General features: G+C 39.3%; 1 protein-coding gene across 1 annotated transcript in view; it reads right to left on the bottom strand.

The window, feature by feature from the left end:
* Positions 1-18712, bottom strand: part of LOC109987406 (intermembrane lipid transfer protein VPS13B) — a 278167-nt gene that overhangs the window by 103277 nt on the left and 156178 nt on the right. The window contains exon 32 of the mRNA XM_065957731.1: positions 629-832. Coding sequence (XP_065813803.1) covers positions 629-832 — 204 coding nt within the window. The remainder of the gene's footprint in view (positions 1-628; positions 833-18712) is intronic.

Here is an 18712-nt window from a genome sequence, read left to right as displayed (position 1 = left end):
CGAGTCCCACTGTCTGTGATGTTTTCAGAGTTTTCAGTTTGTTTACATCGTTGGGACAGCCGGCCGACTCCTCCCCTCGCGTATAAAAGTTGTTTAATTGAGGGACTAGAGAAAAGAAGAATAACATACTGTACTCACTGCTTAACTGTGTTTCTAGATCACGCTCATTTCAGGTAAATTTACATGCAGTGTGAAGATACCAGCATAATAAAGATCGCTAGCATTAGCATGCTAACACAACAATGCACCGCGAGTTGTTTTGGTTTCATGCTGGTGCTCAAGGGCGACATCTGCTGGATCAAAAAAATCACATATAAAGCCTTTAAAATAGTTATCAATGATTGAATTGGATGTTTTAGATAAGAAAACATTGTGTAAGGAGTCTGATAAAAAGTTGATTGTTAGGAGAATGAAATGATTCTGTTGTTGAATGTTTACTATTTTGCAGTGGATGCATCAAAATTTCAGTTCAAAATGTACCAAGAATAATTAACTACATTAACAATGACAACAATGACTTAATTTCTACCAGTGTATGCCTTTGCTTATGCAGTTTGATTCTTAGAATACTCTTAACACATAGTCTCACCCTACCTCTTAACATGCAAGAAATGAATGTTTCTCAGACCTGCTGGCCATGTTCCACTCCAGGGCCGGGTTTTGGGAGCTCCTCTCACTCTCTGCTGACACTCCTCCTTTGTTTCCCTCCTTTTCTGGCTTAAGTTGCTTCCACTGAGCTGTTCCAATGTTGATGGACTGTAGATCGATCTGATACTGACGGTCCTCCACTTCTGAGCCCGGGTCACGCAGGATGCCCAGGTTCAATGCACGTCTGGAGGGAAGACAGGGATTTGAAAGAGTCACTTAAAAAAAATCAGGTAGAAGGGTTCTATACGGTACATGTTGCAGGAGGCCGACTACAAGTCACAGGAGGACTTTACATCTATTAGGAGCTAGGTATAATATTTACTTTCAGATAGTGCAAAACCTTAAATGTGAGTAGTGTGTTAACCTTGATAAGTTAGAACTTGTGTTCAAACTAGGCCACGTTTTGACTCACGCATAGCTGGTGTAACGCCGTGCAGGTCTTTACAACTGACTTCTTTTGTGATGTTGTGACTAAGTGGTTCAGAAGCCTAAATTTGCATGTTGATTTCTAAACAAAGCATCGCCTCTATAAGATAAGATAAGATGTACTTTATTGTCCCCCAAAAGGGAAAATGTATCTTGGATTGCGAGAGAGAATTAAAAAGTATATAAATATAGATCATACAAAACATGTGGCAATTCCATATATATTAATGGACATTGGTACAAATTCATGTTTATAACTGTTAAGCCTGGTTGTGAGGGACCCTGAATCTTCTCTCAGAGGCTAAACGCTGAATCTCAGAATGAAGAATGTGGGTCGTGTCAGACTCTATTTTCTGTGCTTATCTAACAACAGACTGTTCATATAGTGTTTGGTGTTTTTTTAACACCCATGATTTTCATAGCAGTCTGCACAAGAAGAGTTATCTGTGATTTCAGCTGAACAGACACGTGATAAATAATCCCCCATTAGGTTATTTTTGAATGCCATTTTATCATTGGCTGCAGTTCTTGCTTATGCCTCTGGTTGGACGTCTCAGTAGTCTGTGGACAGTGGCTCTCCACTGCCTCTCTGTTTTTATTCCTGTCTCCAAAAACAAGAGGACCTCTTTAGTATACACAAACTGTAATATGGTAACAGAGATGTAGAGATATGTCAGGATTGGGTAGGGCTTCCTCTGAAGTTTTACTGTAAAAGTAAAGAGAGCAAACACTGTCCCATCAGAGCCAAGAAAAGTGATATCATCTATTCTGCCTTTGAGAGACAATATCCCGACAAATTCACGAGGCAAAGGAATAATCAAAATTCAACATCTGCATATGACATCAGAGCTTTCCCTTTGTTATGATATGTTTATTTGTGCTGGTGAATTCAAATGAGAGCTTAAATGGTATAAATAAGGGCTTAAAATGGCTGCAGATGTGGCAGCAGCATGGGAAGTTCTATTTGTTTTCGGCAGTGTCAATGGCAATTTTCATATAGCATTTTCCTCCCTTAGCTACACTGGGAAGGCCTCAACAAGAGCGTGATGTTATGACAATAAGCACCAAATACAAAAGCAATGGAAATGGGAGATCAGAGGTGTATAACTGGATTAAGCTGGATTTGTTGACATACAAATAAGGGAAAAAGATCCTTAATCAACATTTGGAACCACATTTATCAACAGAGTATACCATAAATCAAACAAAGAGCCCTGTAAGATTTGGGTGGGATGTGTCAGTCTAGATTCATTAGGGCTTTTGTAACAGTACCTCCATCACCCTCCCCAACCCCAAACTGTATTTTTCACATTAAACAAACCACAGTTGCCTCATACCCTTCCAAATTATCTCTTAACTTCAGCTTACTTACTCTTCTACTCACAATCAACATTTGGAAGTCTGCAGCCAAGTCTGTGCATTGCTGAGCTACAGGGTCATCTTCAATGACATAAATAAATATGATAAACATTTGTCTTGGTTTTGCAGCCAGTGGAAACTGGTGTGATTTAATATCAAAAGACATATTTCAGCCAATCGCAAGAAACAAGAGACCTTCATTTCTGACAAATGAGGAGGGGAGGAATTTTGGAAGTTCCCCTTGGGTGCAATAATAATTGAAGCCAGATTTTCTTGTTGTACATGTGGGGAGAAAACACTGGCGGTTTGACATATTTGATTGGTCATGTGAAGACCACACTGCTTGGCCAAGTGGAATCAGAGAATGCCTTGTGAAAGCACGGCACTCACACTGCCCACCATATACACTGACGAACTAAAAACATACAGAGCAAGGCAGGTGGAACACACCCTTCTGCTCAGTCTCAAATGCCATTATCAGACATCTGCCTGCCACTACCATGTGGAAAATATGGAGGAAATTAAAATAACATGTCATAAATGACATGCTTTAGCAGATGAGGAGGGCGAGGGAGGAAGACAAGAGGGGGGGGGGAGCAGAAGAGAAATCCTTCTCAAACACAAGTACTTAGTTTTGCCCTTGTTCTCAGGCCAAACTTATTTTTATTGCGGGAAAAGACCGCTAAAAATTCTTCTATTTATAAAAAACGATCAAAAGTATTGCAGTAACAGCCCTCTGTGTTATAGTCTTCATGGCTATTTCTTCACAAAACATTTAGCCCTCCTCTGACACATTAAACCCCTATTTGAGTCTCAAAAGTCATTGTGCCAGTTTTTTCATCAGAGCTGAAATATGAAATATAAGGGCTCTTATCCAATATCTTTATGACTTCAAGTTAAAGCCCCCCATGCATTGAAGCCCTCCTGTGGGAAACAGCAGGATAAATAGTAAAGTCATGGCTATGGTATGCATCTGGAATACAAGACTTGAAACGAGAAATCAAGGGGAACCTTATTGTTGAGCTGAAATTCCTTTGATAAGTTATAAGCAGAAATGCACAAATGTTCAATTAATTATGTTCCTCTGTTTAGTGTACATTAAGTCCATGCATTTGCCTGGCAGAGCATACTGTATATCATGACTTTTGCTAATAAGTGGAAGAATGGGAGCACTTGGTGCTCATTGTGTAGTGGATACATCACACATTAGCTAATGCTAATCTAAAACACTGCTACAGCTTGCCAAGGAGACAGAAGGTGCAACAAGTTAAGGATTTCTCTGCTGCTGGACCAATCATCTTAAATAATACCTTACACAAAACGTAAAAGGTGCACAACGGGAGAGGATTAATTCTGAGTGGAAAAGAAAGGTAAAGAATATTAAAAAGACACAATCCCACAGAAAAAAAACCCAGTGGGTAAATAAGTAAAAGGGCTTGTTAAAAACAAGCAGGAGTTAGATCTTTGGAGAGCCTGGTTAACATGCCATGGTTTTGAAGGCTAACCATGGTTCAAGGTTGTAAAACAAACCACAGTGGGATCTGGTTTAGACTCAGATGGTAGTAGTGTGGAAGCAATGGGCCGTGCTACAGCCTGTTGCAGAGGGGATCCTGTGGGGCAGGGTGTACCATGGCCCTTGGATTTAAAATTGGCTTTCACCTTCCTCTCTAAAATCCCACCCATTCCCTCTTATCTGTATCCCCTGGTCCTGACCAGTGAGGCAGGACGCACCAGGGCATTACCAAGCTCTGCTGGCTTCTGGATCTCGTCACTCGGAAACCAGTAACCTAAGCCCACAACCCCAGACCTGTTTTTCACTCAATTTCCCCCCACGACTAAATGTTATTCATGACTTAAACATTCAACTCACACATTCAACAGAGGCAGGAACGTACCTAAATGTGTGTATGCATGTTTAACACTTCATAGGCCCTCTGAGTCTGCTGCCCCTGGAGAACATACGTTTTCATGAGATATAAGGCTAAGCTGGCAAAGTCAAGCAAACATAGTTCCAAAAGTGCTGCATATCATCAAATTTCCATGTAATTGGCTTTTGAGGAGAACGTGAATATTTGAACTTATGTAGTGCAAACTTTGTGAAACACTTACATGAATGTCTTACTTTCTCATTTCATATTTTTAGAAGGGCTGTACAACCTTGTTCAAATACAAAAGAAACATCTTAGAAGCAGAGAGCTTTTGCCAGGCTAGCAGTAAAGCTCACCCATATATCTAAAACATTTCATTTTACTTTTGATGTTCTTTGTCAGTGGATCCAAATATTATGAGCTTAACCCCATTAGAAACCAGCTCCTCAACGGCTCAGTGGCTAAAAGCGAAGACCTGCTGGGTCTGACAGATAGGGGGAATTCATAATCTTTATGATTCATGAAACTTGCAATTACTTAGTAAGTTAAGCACCCTTGCCTATGGTGGTCCACTCTGAATTGCCAGCCGTTCTGGGCTGTAGATTTATGACACCAGTCAAGTCCAATTGCAGTTAATTTGCATCTACCAATTATAGTAATTAAGGCTCTGAATTAGAGCGCCGAGCAGCTCTTGGAGTGAGATGGGAAAATGATGACGTGGAACATTGCGACTCAGCATAAAACAAGAAGCAGTCACTGAGGTGTATTTTTGTACTTCTGTTGATATAATGTTTCTGATTATTGTAGCTCACTTCACAGACGTCAAACAGAAAACGCAAAACAACAAAATGTCCATGAAAAACAAAACTGCAACAATGTTCCAAATGTGTCACGATTGTAGTTGTTTTTATGCCAACAATTTAAGTCGATTTTTTCCCCTTCTCAGCACAAAATACAGCAAACATAACTTCTACTACTTTGCTGCATTGTGTCTTCGTTTTACTGACAAATCCCCAAGGAAAGAAAACTCAATAACATATTCTTCTGTAGTCCAAAGGCATCACTCTTCTTTACTGCTTACCGACAGAAGCCTGCTATTCATTAGGCTGATTGCACTTTAAAGACTCAACCAATTTGATCGTATTTACACAAGATCTTAGAGGGAAACTATTACACTACTTCTGTCTATAATACCAGCAGGGCTCATATCTAGCTTATACCACCCTCACAGCATGATACGTTAACAGAGAAGATATTTCATTTGGCCTTTTGCTGATGGGCATTTCATAAACACAAGTCAAAGACTATACAACTAATAATCTTTCATGATATTCCATGATTCAGTGATTATGGAAAAGCTGCTTGCTTCAACCCCACACTAAGCCATTTATTAACACAATAAAACAAAAACTATTTGAAGGCCCCTCAGCCAACTTGTCTTAAGGCTGACTGATCTTTCAAAATAAAAACATCTTAGACCTTTAGCAAAAAGTTGACTGACTACCAAAACCGCGATAACTGAGAAAACCCGAGAAAGAAGTTGGCAATATACAGACTGATTTAGAGTGTCCACTTTTGTTATGATTTGATGCAAAAGACAAAAAGAAAAAAAAAAAGTTTTATAAACTTGGAATTCCCATTTGAGTTGCAATTGCTTATCTTTAACACTGCCTAATCCGTAACTATGCCTTGGCAGTTAATTGTTAAATAATACGCCTTTAAAAAGTATTAAATTGAAAGTCTTAAAACTGAAATTGCTTCTGATAAACTGTGCCATCACATACATACAGACTTTTGAATGTTCTTTTTAACCTGAACAATGCTGGTCTTCTGCTACTGCCTCGAACACTAGCGCTGAGCGTTTTGTAACTGCTGAGAATGGCTGTCAGGTTTGTTTGTCTATGTGCATGCAACAGTGTGTCATGGACTTTATACTCAAATCATTTGAGTATCTCTGTGTAGTCAAGGATGAGTGATGAAAAGTAAGGGGACTGGTTCTTGTGAAAGCACTTCCTCTGTTAGCACCAACAGATCTGAAATGCTTCCTCCATGCTCTGAAAACAGCTCAAGGCTGCTTTCATAAAGCATGTCAGGCAGAGTTTTGACAGAAGGTCCCTGATGCTGAGGTGTGAGGGGAATGCCTCACTGACTTCCTAAGACCTCAGATTGAAACCATATTTGTGTCCCCACCAAGCAATTTCCCAATGATGTAATCAAACCACTATTTTAATTCTGGAGGCCTTATCTTTAATTAATCACAAAACATATGCATGGAATAGATTATTTGTAACTGCCTGCAGTAGGGAACATTGCAGGAGTCGCCAAAGATCTGGCTTGTCCTCACACAGAGTCAGTTTCAGCAAGCTGAAGTACAACAGAAACCTACCTCAACGCTGCTTTAATTAAAGGAAAATGACACTTTTCTCTGGAGGAAAAGTCCTGATCCAAAGTAAGTCCCTGGTATATGACAAGACAGTCAGTGTGTTCACTAGTCTGATCTGAAGGTCGTAAAGTGAAACATTTTTGAAAACAATGCCTAAAAACAAAAACGCTTTATTCCAGCTGATGCACTTTCAAGTAGACTGATGATAATTAATGAGCAGCGACAACAACACACTAACAGCTGCACCTCACATGCTGTATCAGACGTGGTGTACAGACTGTCAGAAAAAAACACAAAACAGTGGTGCATTATCATAAACGAGGTTATTACCATAAACGACAACTAACGGAAAAACTTAAATGTCAAAAATATTTATGTTAACTTGATCCAAAATAAAAACCAGGCTTTACCAAAAAACAACGTCTAACCAAAACTGTATTGTTTGTTTACAAATATAACTAAGATAAAGAAAATTATAAAGAAAATAGTTTTTGTTTCGTTCGTTTTGGACACAAGCTGCAGAGTGATAGAAACATCTACCAGGGAGCCCGTCCTTACGGTTTGTTCAGGCACATCAGTTTCAATTTTGGATGAGTTTTCTGACAGCAAAAGTTAAGAATGTGTTTCCTTACTTACACTATATTTTATAGGGTATTTTTTAAAGAAGTTACTTCATATCTTTCTAAAATCTTTTCTTAATATCTTACCATTTACAGTGCAGAGACAAAACACTAAAACTCATAAAAACTTAACAATAACTAAGCATTTTCACAAAATAAAAAACTAAACAATCGTTAAAAAGGAATTATAAATAAACAGAAAATAAAATGTAATAAGGATAAAAACTAATGAAAAATCCCAAACTTATATAACGCTTGGTGCACTTACTCCTCTAATCATTTCAAACGTGAAGTTGTTGGGTGCTATGTATTAGTCTTGGAGACCAAAAATACACACAATCATGGCCAAGTTATTTTAGGAACAAAAAAACAAAAATCTATAGCAAAGCTGGAAGGTAGTATACATAAAAACACAACGCTTATTCTCTATATGATACGAGTCTTTTACCAATTAAATCTGAGTCTTCAGTGCATTACTTGAGATTTACTCCAGTCATGCTCTGACAGCAAGGGTGTTTATTGAGCTGTTAACGGGCCACTTTATGATCCAACAGCATGAACCACTACTGTGTTTCAGCTTCATATTGATTAAGCAAATTAGCATTGCCAAGCTAGTTCCACATTAGGATACAAAGAGGCACAGCTTGTGTGTCTTAAAGATGCTTTTATCTATGAAAATAATGGTCTTCGGCAAAGTCCTTTGAATTTGCTGATTACACGTGATTATATTCTGACAAATGTTTCAGCAGCAGGATTACAAACCAAGGCCTTATCCGTCTTCAGATAAAAATATGGGCTTTTTTTGGGACATGATGTTTGATAAGGTTCCCACTTATGCTACAAGTTTAGCAGACAAACAGCTAAAACACAAACAGCAAGAATAACTTTGAAACTTATAGCTAAAAAAAGACTCCTTCTAACCGATGTTTGGCTTGACCTTAAACAATATTATGTTCTTGTTAAAGTCCCTTCCAGCCAAAAACAAACAAACCCAAAAAACAATGAAAAATTCAAAGACTCACTGAAGGATGCTCTCACATAATGAAACTAAAGACGCCATGGTGTGGCTAAAGACCACAGAAATATTACAGCTTTCTCATGAGATAGTTTCAAATACTTTTATGTCAGCAAGGGAAAAAAAGCATAAAATAATTACAATAATCTGGAGCACACATGCTTCCTCCTGCAGCTAATTCTTCCTCCTCTGCAGAGCTAGTGTTTATAATTCTGAAGCGGATCTTGCATACATCCAAACCGCTGAGTGTATTTATACAAAGTGTAATTTCTATATGTGAGCTTTTCTTCTCTTTCCCTTCAAACTGAGGAAATCTCTGAAGTGAACTTCTGTGCTCACCTAATGAGACTAGTGATGCTCTTGATGTGGGGACAGAGAGGGAGGGAAGAATGGAGGAAAGGTTCAAAAATGGGATGGGAGAGTGACAAAGAAATGATGACTGATTAAATAGAAATTCAACATTAAAAATAATATAAATGTAGCACAAAGGCAGTTAATGTAGAAGAGCCAGTTAGATATTATTAATGCAACTTCTCACAGAGTCTAACAATGTAAACTGAAATACACTAAACAGGGGTGCACAGAGTCGGTGGTGGGTCAGAATCGGTTATCTCTCAACTGGAAGATTGGGGCGGTGATCCCCAGCTCCTGCAGCCACATTTTTTAATCGTCCTCTGTTTGTCACCCAACCTGTTAGAGCTCAGAACCATTTGTAGTGAGTGTAGTGTGGTCTTCTAGTGTAGTAATCATGAGCTCTACAAGCTTTGAACAAGAGGGAGAGTGGGAAAGTGTTAGAGTGAGGGACGCTGTTTATAAAGGAAGGAAGGAAGGAAGGAAGGAGGGGAGAAAAGGGGGATTAGGGAATAAGTCATGCTTCTGTATGCATACAATTTGTTCAGTCAAGGTGGAATGAAATAGAGGGAATTGTTCATCAAGAGGGTTGTACTCTGCCTCTTCCTGCAGACCTGGTGGCAAGGAAAAAAAAGGAGAGTGGGAGGATCAGAAAAGGGCATATGTATAAAAATGTTCAACAACATCCAGCGGAGATGAGGGGAAATCGGAGGATAAGCAGGTGATAAGATCATGAGGAGAATCAGGGGAGAACAAAGGAAGCTTTGCAAAGAGAGATTGTAGAGTGATTGTAGAGAAGGTAAGAAAACCTCGACTGTATTCTGTGGGCACTACAGAGGTGATAAAACAAATGTTAAACATACTGTAGCTGCTTCAATGCAATCAGGATTGGATGGAGAGGAGGAATAATTCATCCAGGGTAGTAGAATAATCTTTGGCATACTAAAGAAATATATCTTTTAGGGATCACCTTCACAATATGCCCTTGCGCAATAGTCACAAAGTTCAAGCATCGCTGCCTCTTGGACAGAAATCTCTGCTGGATGGCAACACTACCCTGTCATGTTATGTTCCAAATTCGTTTGACAGTGTTTTATTGACTTCTGACTAAAGCTATGGCTCCATATGCAGGCTGTATATGGACCACATGTGCTGTGGCATGTTCCCCCTTTTGTGGCTACACCTGCCGCAACCACAGAGGGCAGATTGTGTGAGTTGCAAGCAGTACAAGATGGTGTAATTCTGTTTGAAAAAAATGATCACGCAGATTATTAATATCTATGAAAATCAATATAAATAGGAGATGAAATGCAAATATTACAACAGTGAGCAGCAACTCTTTTTGTAAAGTTTATAAAGAAAAGTGTATGTCGCTCCCCCCTGTACTCGCTCCACCTGTTCTCCTGATATCGGCTCAGATAGCATGGAAACAGTAAGAGGGGATTGTTTAGGTACCCCAATAATAATAATAATAACTGTTTATTAGAAATGTTTACATACATTACACACTACACGTACCTAATCATTTCAATAAAAACTATTATGCAGCTTTATACAGTACAGAGCACAGCCGGGAGAAGAAAAATACTAATTCTATTCTCCCAAATAATATTATGCAAATACCATCTCATGAGCATCTGTATCTCTGAATGAGTCTTTCAAAAGGGAATAATTCATGTATAGTAATGCAAAAATAACCTGACATTTTATATCCCTGGTCTCTTATGGTCCGAGTTTTCTTCCTGTGGTTTGCTTTCAATTATCTGCATGGAGGACAGTGAAGTAAACTACTGACAGTGTAAGTTCAGTGTGTGATACGTCGTGTGAGTGAGACAATTCAAATACTTCTGACATGCCAGACTGCGATGTCCCGTGTCTCCCTGTGCCTTTCCAACATATGTCTGTTAGCTTGATCTCACCCTCAGCCTTCAAACAAGCCCTCCACCCCTTCAAAGATCTCTATTGTGGCTTTTGAATGCTATTAATATCAGCCCATTACGAGGCTACACATAATGTGGGGCCTTTAAAAAAACTCGTCTCAGCCTTTCAGATGCCTTCTCAGTTGTTAAAAAAAAAAAAAAAAAAAAAAGACGAGATGGAAAACTATAAAAGGGGAAACAATGACGCTTTAATCACTGGCTGCTCTTCATTCCTGATGAATGGATGGAAGTCTTGCCAACAGTTTGATATTTCATTTCAGAATAAATATATGAAGCCGAGTACATTTGCTCCAGTCACACAAAAAAAAAAAAAAATTTCAGGGGGTTACATGTGCGAAAAAAAAGAACTGTACATGCATAAAGTAAGGCTGTTTTGTGTGTATCGGCGTGGGGGGTGAGTTAACGAGAGAAGAAAGGGGACCACCACAGTAGAGTTGTCTACATGGTGGCTTCACATTTCCCTCTGTTGTTCTCACAAACCTGCAGCTGAAATATTATGACAGACATTCATCACACAAAACACAGTACATACAAACACAACAACACGCACACGCACACGCACACGCACACGCACACGCACACACACGCACACACACACGCTTGTAATGCAAAGCTGATCTTAATTCTTAATTGAATAAAAGCGATCGAACGGCGTAACTACTGTGAGGGGAACTAAACTACAGTTTCTGAAAAAAACCATATGTATAGTTGCACATTCATAATGATTCAAGAGGAATATTTGTGTTAAACAAGATAGTATAGATGTGGAAAAACAAAACCAAGCATGAGGGTAGAGAGGAGCTAATCGAACACATATGGAAGAGAGGATAATATACTACACATAAAATAATCTATTGGTATTTAGCGGGACTGGGTAAAAACAACTGGTGAAGACTAGGAGGAAGAAAACAGTTCTTAGCCAACTTTAGTGCCAGCCTTTGGTTCTTTCAAGTCTAGTTAGGCCTCCTGGGGCTGTAATGTGCCTCTTATTACACAATCATTAGGCAATTACGCCACTGGTTTCACATTGGCTTCCAAGAGCCACAAAAGAGCTTGTGGCTTCACACATGGACATTTGAAAGCATCTGCACATTCCTTCTTTCTTGAGGTTAACTTCTTTTTTCTCTTTTATTCTTTTACTCGATCCTCAAATTGCCTCTGCTTTGGTCTGATAGGCTACTGTGTAGTCTACTGATGAATGCGTTATGGCAGAGAAACTGCTGACCACACACACTGACAGTCACACAGTCACACATACGCGCTGACACACGCAAACACACAATAACAGAAAACAGTGTCCCTGGCCTATCTGCGCACATCATTATATGGCCTGTGATCAGCTTTAGGCTCAGTCAGTGTTTCCACTTGGAAAGACTGACAATCAATATGGTATTCTAGAATCCCCTGAGAGTCCACCTGGCCTCAGCTACTGAAGCGGGACGGTCCAGTCAGAGTCAGCATGTCAGCTCAACGGCATTTCAGTCAACCCACCACACAGGATGCCAGAACATCAACATGTCATGAGCAGGGAGAAAGGAAACTAACACACAATAATGATCAGGGCTCGGAAGTTACACCGAACATATGCACTAACAATTTCATGGACACACACACACACACACACACACACACACACACACATATCAGCCTCCGACAGGGTAACATGGTAGAGTGTGTGTATCACATGCTACAGCTGAACACATGGCTTCCGAGGTTTGTTGGTACGGGTGTATTCTTAGAACCTTTGTATCCTGCGTCAGGATGAACCATTCACACAAACACACACATACAAGCACTCTCATTGAAGTGAAGCCCTGCAGCCAGGCGGTCAACCTCTGGATCAAGCCCTTTTATGAGTGCTGGACAGCTGATGGGTGATCCCTGCCGCCTCTGTCAGCATGCATCTCAGCCAGAGTGACAGCAGAATGACACAAACACAAGAGTCATTTCCGGGAAGCTCGGAATTAAGGCCTGTTAACTTGAGCGCCACCAACCCAGGAATACAGAACTCCCTAGCTTTAGCAGTCAGATTATAAAGAGAAAAGAATTTACAGTATACTGTGGACGTTTCAGCTAACTCACAGGAGGGTTAAATACCCTGCCCACGCTAAGTATTCAGAAATTCATTTGGCAAATTGTGTCTTACTGCCATGCTTTGGTCATGTCAGAGGACAGACCATGTTATTCAACCTAAAGGGTTTATCTTAAAATGATATTGTAAAAAAAAAAGAAAAAAGAGTTATTTTGTGCCCTGTAGGTGGTGCTAGATCAACCTCCACTCGTAGGAGCATAACCGTGTTAATGATTCATCTTAATCTAAGTATTCATTTAAAAAAATCGTATTTAATGAGCGACTGAAAATGCCAGCCAGCCTACACATGATGTTCCAATGAACTCTAAATTCACTGTAAGGGTTTCATATTTAGTCAATAGTTTGACTAAAGGCAGTCGTAAACATCATCCCCTAAAAAACATAAAATCCTCATTTTAATGGTAATCAATGCAATACTTCAATACATGCTGTCAAACGTTGGAAAATGTGTTCAGCCTTTGTAAACCCCACAGGAAAGACCAAGATGTTCTTAAAATGACCACATAGGTCCCCTTGGTCGATGCTTGTCAGTTACAAATTTCATTTTTTTTTTCCATTTCTTGCTGGATTGTGTTGGACCCATGGACTTAAAGACTAACAGACTAACATTGCTGTCCCGCTTTGTGCCAAAAAGAGAGAGCAAAAATAAGTTGCGGTATGGTTGTTTGATTCTCCTGTGGTGAGTCCTAATATCCCATTCTCTCCCCCTTTCTCCACTTCTCTGCACACTACATCCGAATCATATGCATAAAATGGCCATAAAAATGTAGCAGCAGGGCCAAGGCTGGGGTTTTCTCCCTCCTAATCCCCCTAAACCTCTAACTGCAGGCCGAGGAGTACAAGTGTTGTGGTGCAATCTTCTCACACTGCAGAGGGCCTGAGAATAACATCACAGAGGCCACAGATATTTATGGAATGAACCACAGGCTGTACACAGAAGTCAGCAGACACCACAACACAGCACAGAGGATGCTGTACACAGCTCTCTACTCATATGCAGCACAAGACACTGCCGGGTAAACACAGTCGGCCAAAGTGTAGAGCTGCGGTTAAAAAGCTCTCTAATTAAAGATAAGTGGAATGCGACGCGCAGAAAATGGGAGAATACATACTTTCTATGACACATAGGTAAAAACATGCAGCTATTAACCATTGATTGTATTCAGCATTTCTGTGAATTAAAGTGGTAGTCATCAGTTGGAGGGTTCTGGTGTGACAGAAAGAAGAAGTGCTGACTGTCTTCTTAAGGGAGTAGACCCTCTTGAAGACTGATAGCCTCATACTGAGTGGTTGGCCTTGTTGGACACAGCGGTCAGGTATTCTGGTCAACAGATTAAAGATGAAATGCACTAACATTCATCTTGCTTCCTCTGCTCTTGAAACTTTAGCTCCACTAACACAAACCAAATCTTCCCGTCACTCTTCTGCATGTGAAGGCACATGGCAATTTCTACTCCTCCAGGAAGTACGCTTGCATGTTATTTGATCCGAAAGCTGTATAGTATCGGAGTCAGAGTCGTCTATATATCACACCGGTTCCCACAGAAAATGACAACAAATATCAATTTATCTTGACAAAAAAACTGTGAAAGGGGATATAGTCAACCTCAAAGCCACAGTGGCTGAGTCTAAACTTCCTGTTCAAATTACAACACCTTGTCCCAGCGCTGATTCAACATAAGCCCTTCTGAACCCACTCACAGTCTCATCTGTCTGCTGTGCTTTCGCCATAATCCAAAACATAAATTCTCGGACAAGCCTTAATAAAAAGGGGTGTATGATCCACTTGTGGTAGTTGCTGTCCCCATTTTTAAAACAATTTGATGTTGCATTAATCCTGAGTGTCAAGAGATGTGAAATATGCCCTCTGCGATTACAAGCACCAGGTGTTTCATTTGCTAGACTGACAAAAAAACGTTTATTCTGGCTGACCCTTCCATGCTTGCTTATTGAGAACTGTTTTCTCTGTAGAAGAGGGGGAGAGCCCGAGTGTACATCTTAATGTAAGAGGGTGGAAGAGAGGCTTAAAAGAAGGGATAGAAACAAATGGGGTTAAATCATTTCCAGTTGACCAGGAAAGGTCTTGTACTAATCATCTTAATTGGATGTCTCTTTCTTCAGTCTCCAGGGCCCAAATAAAACACATCAGGAATAAAGTGACTACAGGACTCCTTAGTCATTGGTCATCAACATTATTACTTTACTTTCAGTCACTTCACATGGCTGGGTTTCTCCTATGTTCCTTAAAAAGCTTGCAATGAAGACTGAATTATGTCACAAAATCGAAATAGATTTGCATTTCACACACTGTAGGTACTCTCAAATTAAGACGATCATATACCATCAAAAAGGGTTAGCTTTGATAACATATACTTATGTCTCAGTCCTATAATACTCAGTAAGGATAAAGTAAATTATGAAAAGAAAAAATGAGACCGAAATGGACAGAGAGAACTTTAATTAAAAAGGCTAATTTCTGGCTTGGTATTCCCTACAGACACCATTTGTGCTGTTCTTAAATACTACTCCTGCATATGAAAAGCACCACAGTGAAATTTACTTCACCAAGAGAAAGACATTTTTGAGGTTTTCAATTATAATTCAAGACTTCATCATGGTTCACGGTCAATCAAAAGTTTGTACATATTAATGCTGCTCATTATTATGGCTCTTCTGCAGTGGTAGCTTAGAAGGGTTCATATCATTCAGTAATTCTGGTGATGAATTAAACAGATATTACAGTTACCGCCATGTCCCAGGTTTATAATTAAACCCACTCAGCAGCTGGGGAATTCTTTAAAGAAACTCCTAAATCAGTGTATATAAGTGCAGGTCATGGTTGTCAGTGTGTGTGGCCCAAGCCGCTCTTCTTCTCCACAGCAGCAAAGCAAAGCCCGGCACTTTTTTGCTGGTGTAAACAAACGAGAAAATGGGGCACTTGGCAGCGTACTAAAGTGAGTGATGAGGCAAATGTACACCGAAGCATCTAATGAATCATTTACTGGGAACAGTGGGTTTTATGAGGAAAAGAAAGATGAGGAAAGCTCAGAGCAAAAAGAAAAGGAAGCCCACTTAAAAATGTTATTTGTTCCATTTATCCAGCTGCAAAACACTATTTGATAAATTGATTATTATAATGAAGTTATATCTGAGTAAAGCCATTATTGTTATAAATATTGACTAATATACTAAACAATCTTTGATTGAAATCTGCAATACGGAGTGGAGTGTAATGACTGATCTCATAAATACTATAAGTACAGATTGACAGTTTAAAAAAATTGTAACTTCACTAGGATCATAGAATCCTATGAATAAAGTTTTTCAGCCAGAAAGAGTTTAGTATCCACGGTGTTACATGAGTTTTTTTAATAAGTGAGGAGCTTCAGAAATGTACTTTATCTTGAAAACCAAAATATAAAAATATGGATCCAATTGTAAGACAAACAGAATTTAAACGGCTCTTCCCACAGTTTCTTACCAGGTAAAGAACTCACTGCTAGGTAGTGGAAACCAATAGCACACTGTTTTACCACCACTTGTATCTGTGCATACATGAGTGCCATTTAAAAGGATGTTACTTGGGTAGAATGGTGCACATGACGTATTGCTTGGGAATTTTATTACTAACAGCCAGGGGCCTGGCTTCAAGAGGCTGTGTTTATCTGAAGAGGGGAGATCCCCATCACAACCACTTATTAGGACATACATGTGGCCCTCGCCAGGCAGCCATTCAACAGCAATAAGGGGATTGCTCACTGACCACAATGTGCTGGGATGGGACCAGTCTAACCAACACTGGAGCAACAGAGAGGAAAAGCGAGACAGGAAGGAAATAACAAATACACATGGAGACAAAATGACGATATTGGAGAAGGGTAAAGGGGGGGGCAAGAGAGGAAATAACAAAAACACAAAGAGACAGATACATTAAACATTAAAAATAAAGTTATAGAGAGGGAATGCCGGAAAGAATGAGGTAATGAGGGTGGAAAGAAAGTAAAAAAAGATTTCAAACAGAAAGGATAGGGAAGTATAAGAAAAAGGTAGAAGAAGGCGTCACCACTGATAGAATAAATTAAAGAAAGATACCGTTTCAAAAATAGTAGTTGGGGTTAGAATAAGTGAGATAATGTGCCAAAATCAATCAATACAAACTGAAGGAGTTATGAGGCATATAATTAAGCATCATTAAGGGGGTGTGGCCGCTTTGAGTTATGGATGACTGTAGTTGACTGCTAGTTGTCGCCTCTAGTCGCTTAAGTTAACATATTGGCCATGTTGTGGTGCTGTTGCAATATGAGACTGATTTCATGCATATACGTTCAAAGAATGTCCCCTGCTGATCAATTTACTGTATTCACTGGCCGTATATGAACTATTGGAATGAAGTTTGGTGTATAATAATTATCGAATGGATTTCTTTTTTAGATTCAGTGAATATCTCGTAATGATTCCCCCAGTTCTAAGTGTGTGCAGAAATAAAAAATTGCAAACAATGTGGCTCTGAGTGATTCATATAACAGCCAAACAGCAACAGGAAGCGCTCATGCACTGAGCTGCTTACCTCTGCAACTGATGGCTAATCTTCCATCTCCTCTTGTTTATGCCCTTGAGGCTAACTTACCTCTGGGCAGCGGACCATCCAGATTCTACCCTTATGCTTGCTGTCAGATAGTTGTTGAACTCCTTTAATTGTGCCTCAATGTCATTGGGATAGAAGTTTTTGAAAAACAACTGAAGGGATTGGTGCATTTGCTTAGCTGTTGAGTAAAAATAAAAATAAAAAAGAGAATCAAAAATTCTCCTAAAGATTACACCCTAACCTTTATTCTGTTTTTCAACTTTTTGTCGGATAATAACTGATATCTAATAGAGTGTCATAGCAGGCCTATATATCATATCGATGTATAATAGATAGAGGGAAATTAATTGTAAATAGTTAATGGTGTCCAAACCGAAAGATCATCATGCATATTATAGTATTGCAGAAGTGGAAAAAACAGTTCCAATAGATGTTTTCCAATGCTTTCTCGGCATGGTTAAAATCCATTAGACCACTGTCTATATTCAAATATTAGCATGGGACTATAACTAGAAATGATCCGGGGAATACACAGTAGTACATTTCAAATCAACGAAGGGTTAGGGTTAAAGTCTATTTCTTAGTTATGCCCACTGTACAAAGTAAATAATCAGTAATATCAGACCATATATTGGTTCATTTTTATTTTCAATTGACATGCAATTAAAGCTGATAAAAAAAGGAATATTGGGCCAAGATATTATTATATTATTATTATAAGTTATTGTCTCCACACCTAAGTGCAAAAGTGCAATTAAAGGGTGGCCAATTCATATGTAGCCCTTGAAATTAGTGAGGAAGCTGCTGGGGACTCAGTCTTTCAGAGGAACAAAATTCAACATCAAATGATTAAATGAAATATTCTTACTTTTTAAGTAAAGAACCTGCCGGTGGATTTAAACAATTTACAGAAGCCAATGTACTCTTAATAATAACTACACACTATTCCCTGACAAGATTGAAGCTTAAACGGCTGCAGTAAAAACTGGAGGGGGGTCAGAAGCAGCAGAAGTTAGTTGAACACTATCAAGATATGTAATGTCAGCATGTTTACATATGCTTGCTGTTTTAGCACTCACACTTGCTCTTTTCTCCCAGGGTGGCATTTTAGTAAATCATGGTTATAGACATGCTGAGGCAATAATTTTATGTACAGTAGACAATAACAGCATGGCTGGTTAGATAAGTCATTCAATTATGGCAATGGATGTAATTAGTGGTGGGCTTTAAACAGAATTATAACAAATGCCTACGGGCGCTTGAGCGTATTTCTTCCGTCATTGGTTTAAAACTGGGGGGGGGGGGGGGGGGGGGGGGGGGAGATAAACTAAGCACAAATACAGCGCATGTTAGGGTTATCGATCATAATACTTAGAGGACTGATCAACCTAAATGTGGAGGCAGATGTAAACGCTGGTGAGGATA

The sequence above is a fragment of the Labrus bergylta genome, chromosome 8, assembly GCF_963930695.1.
Source record: "Labrus bergylta chromosome 8, fLabBer1.1, whole genome shotgun sequence".
Lineage (NCBI taxonomy): Eukaryota > Metazoa > Chordata > Actinopteri > Labriformes > Labridae > Labrus > Labrus bergylta.
This window is presented reverse-complemented; position numbering and strand designations above follow the sequence as displayed.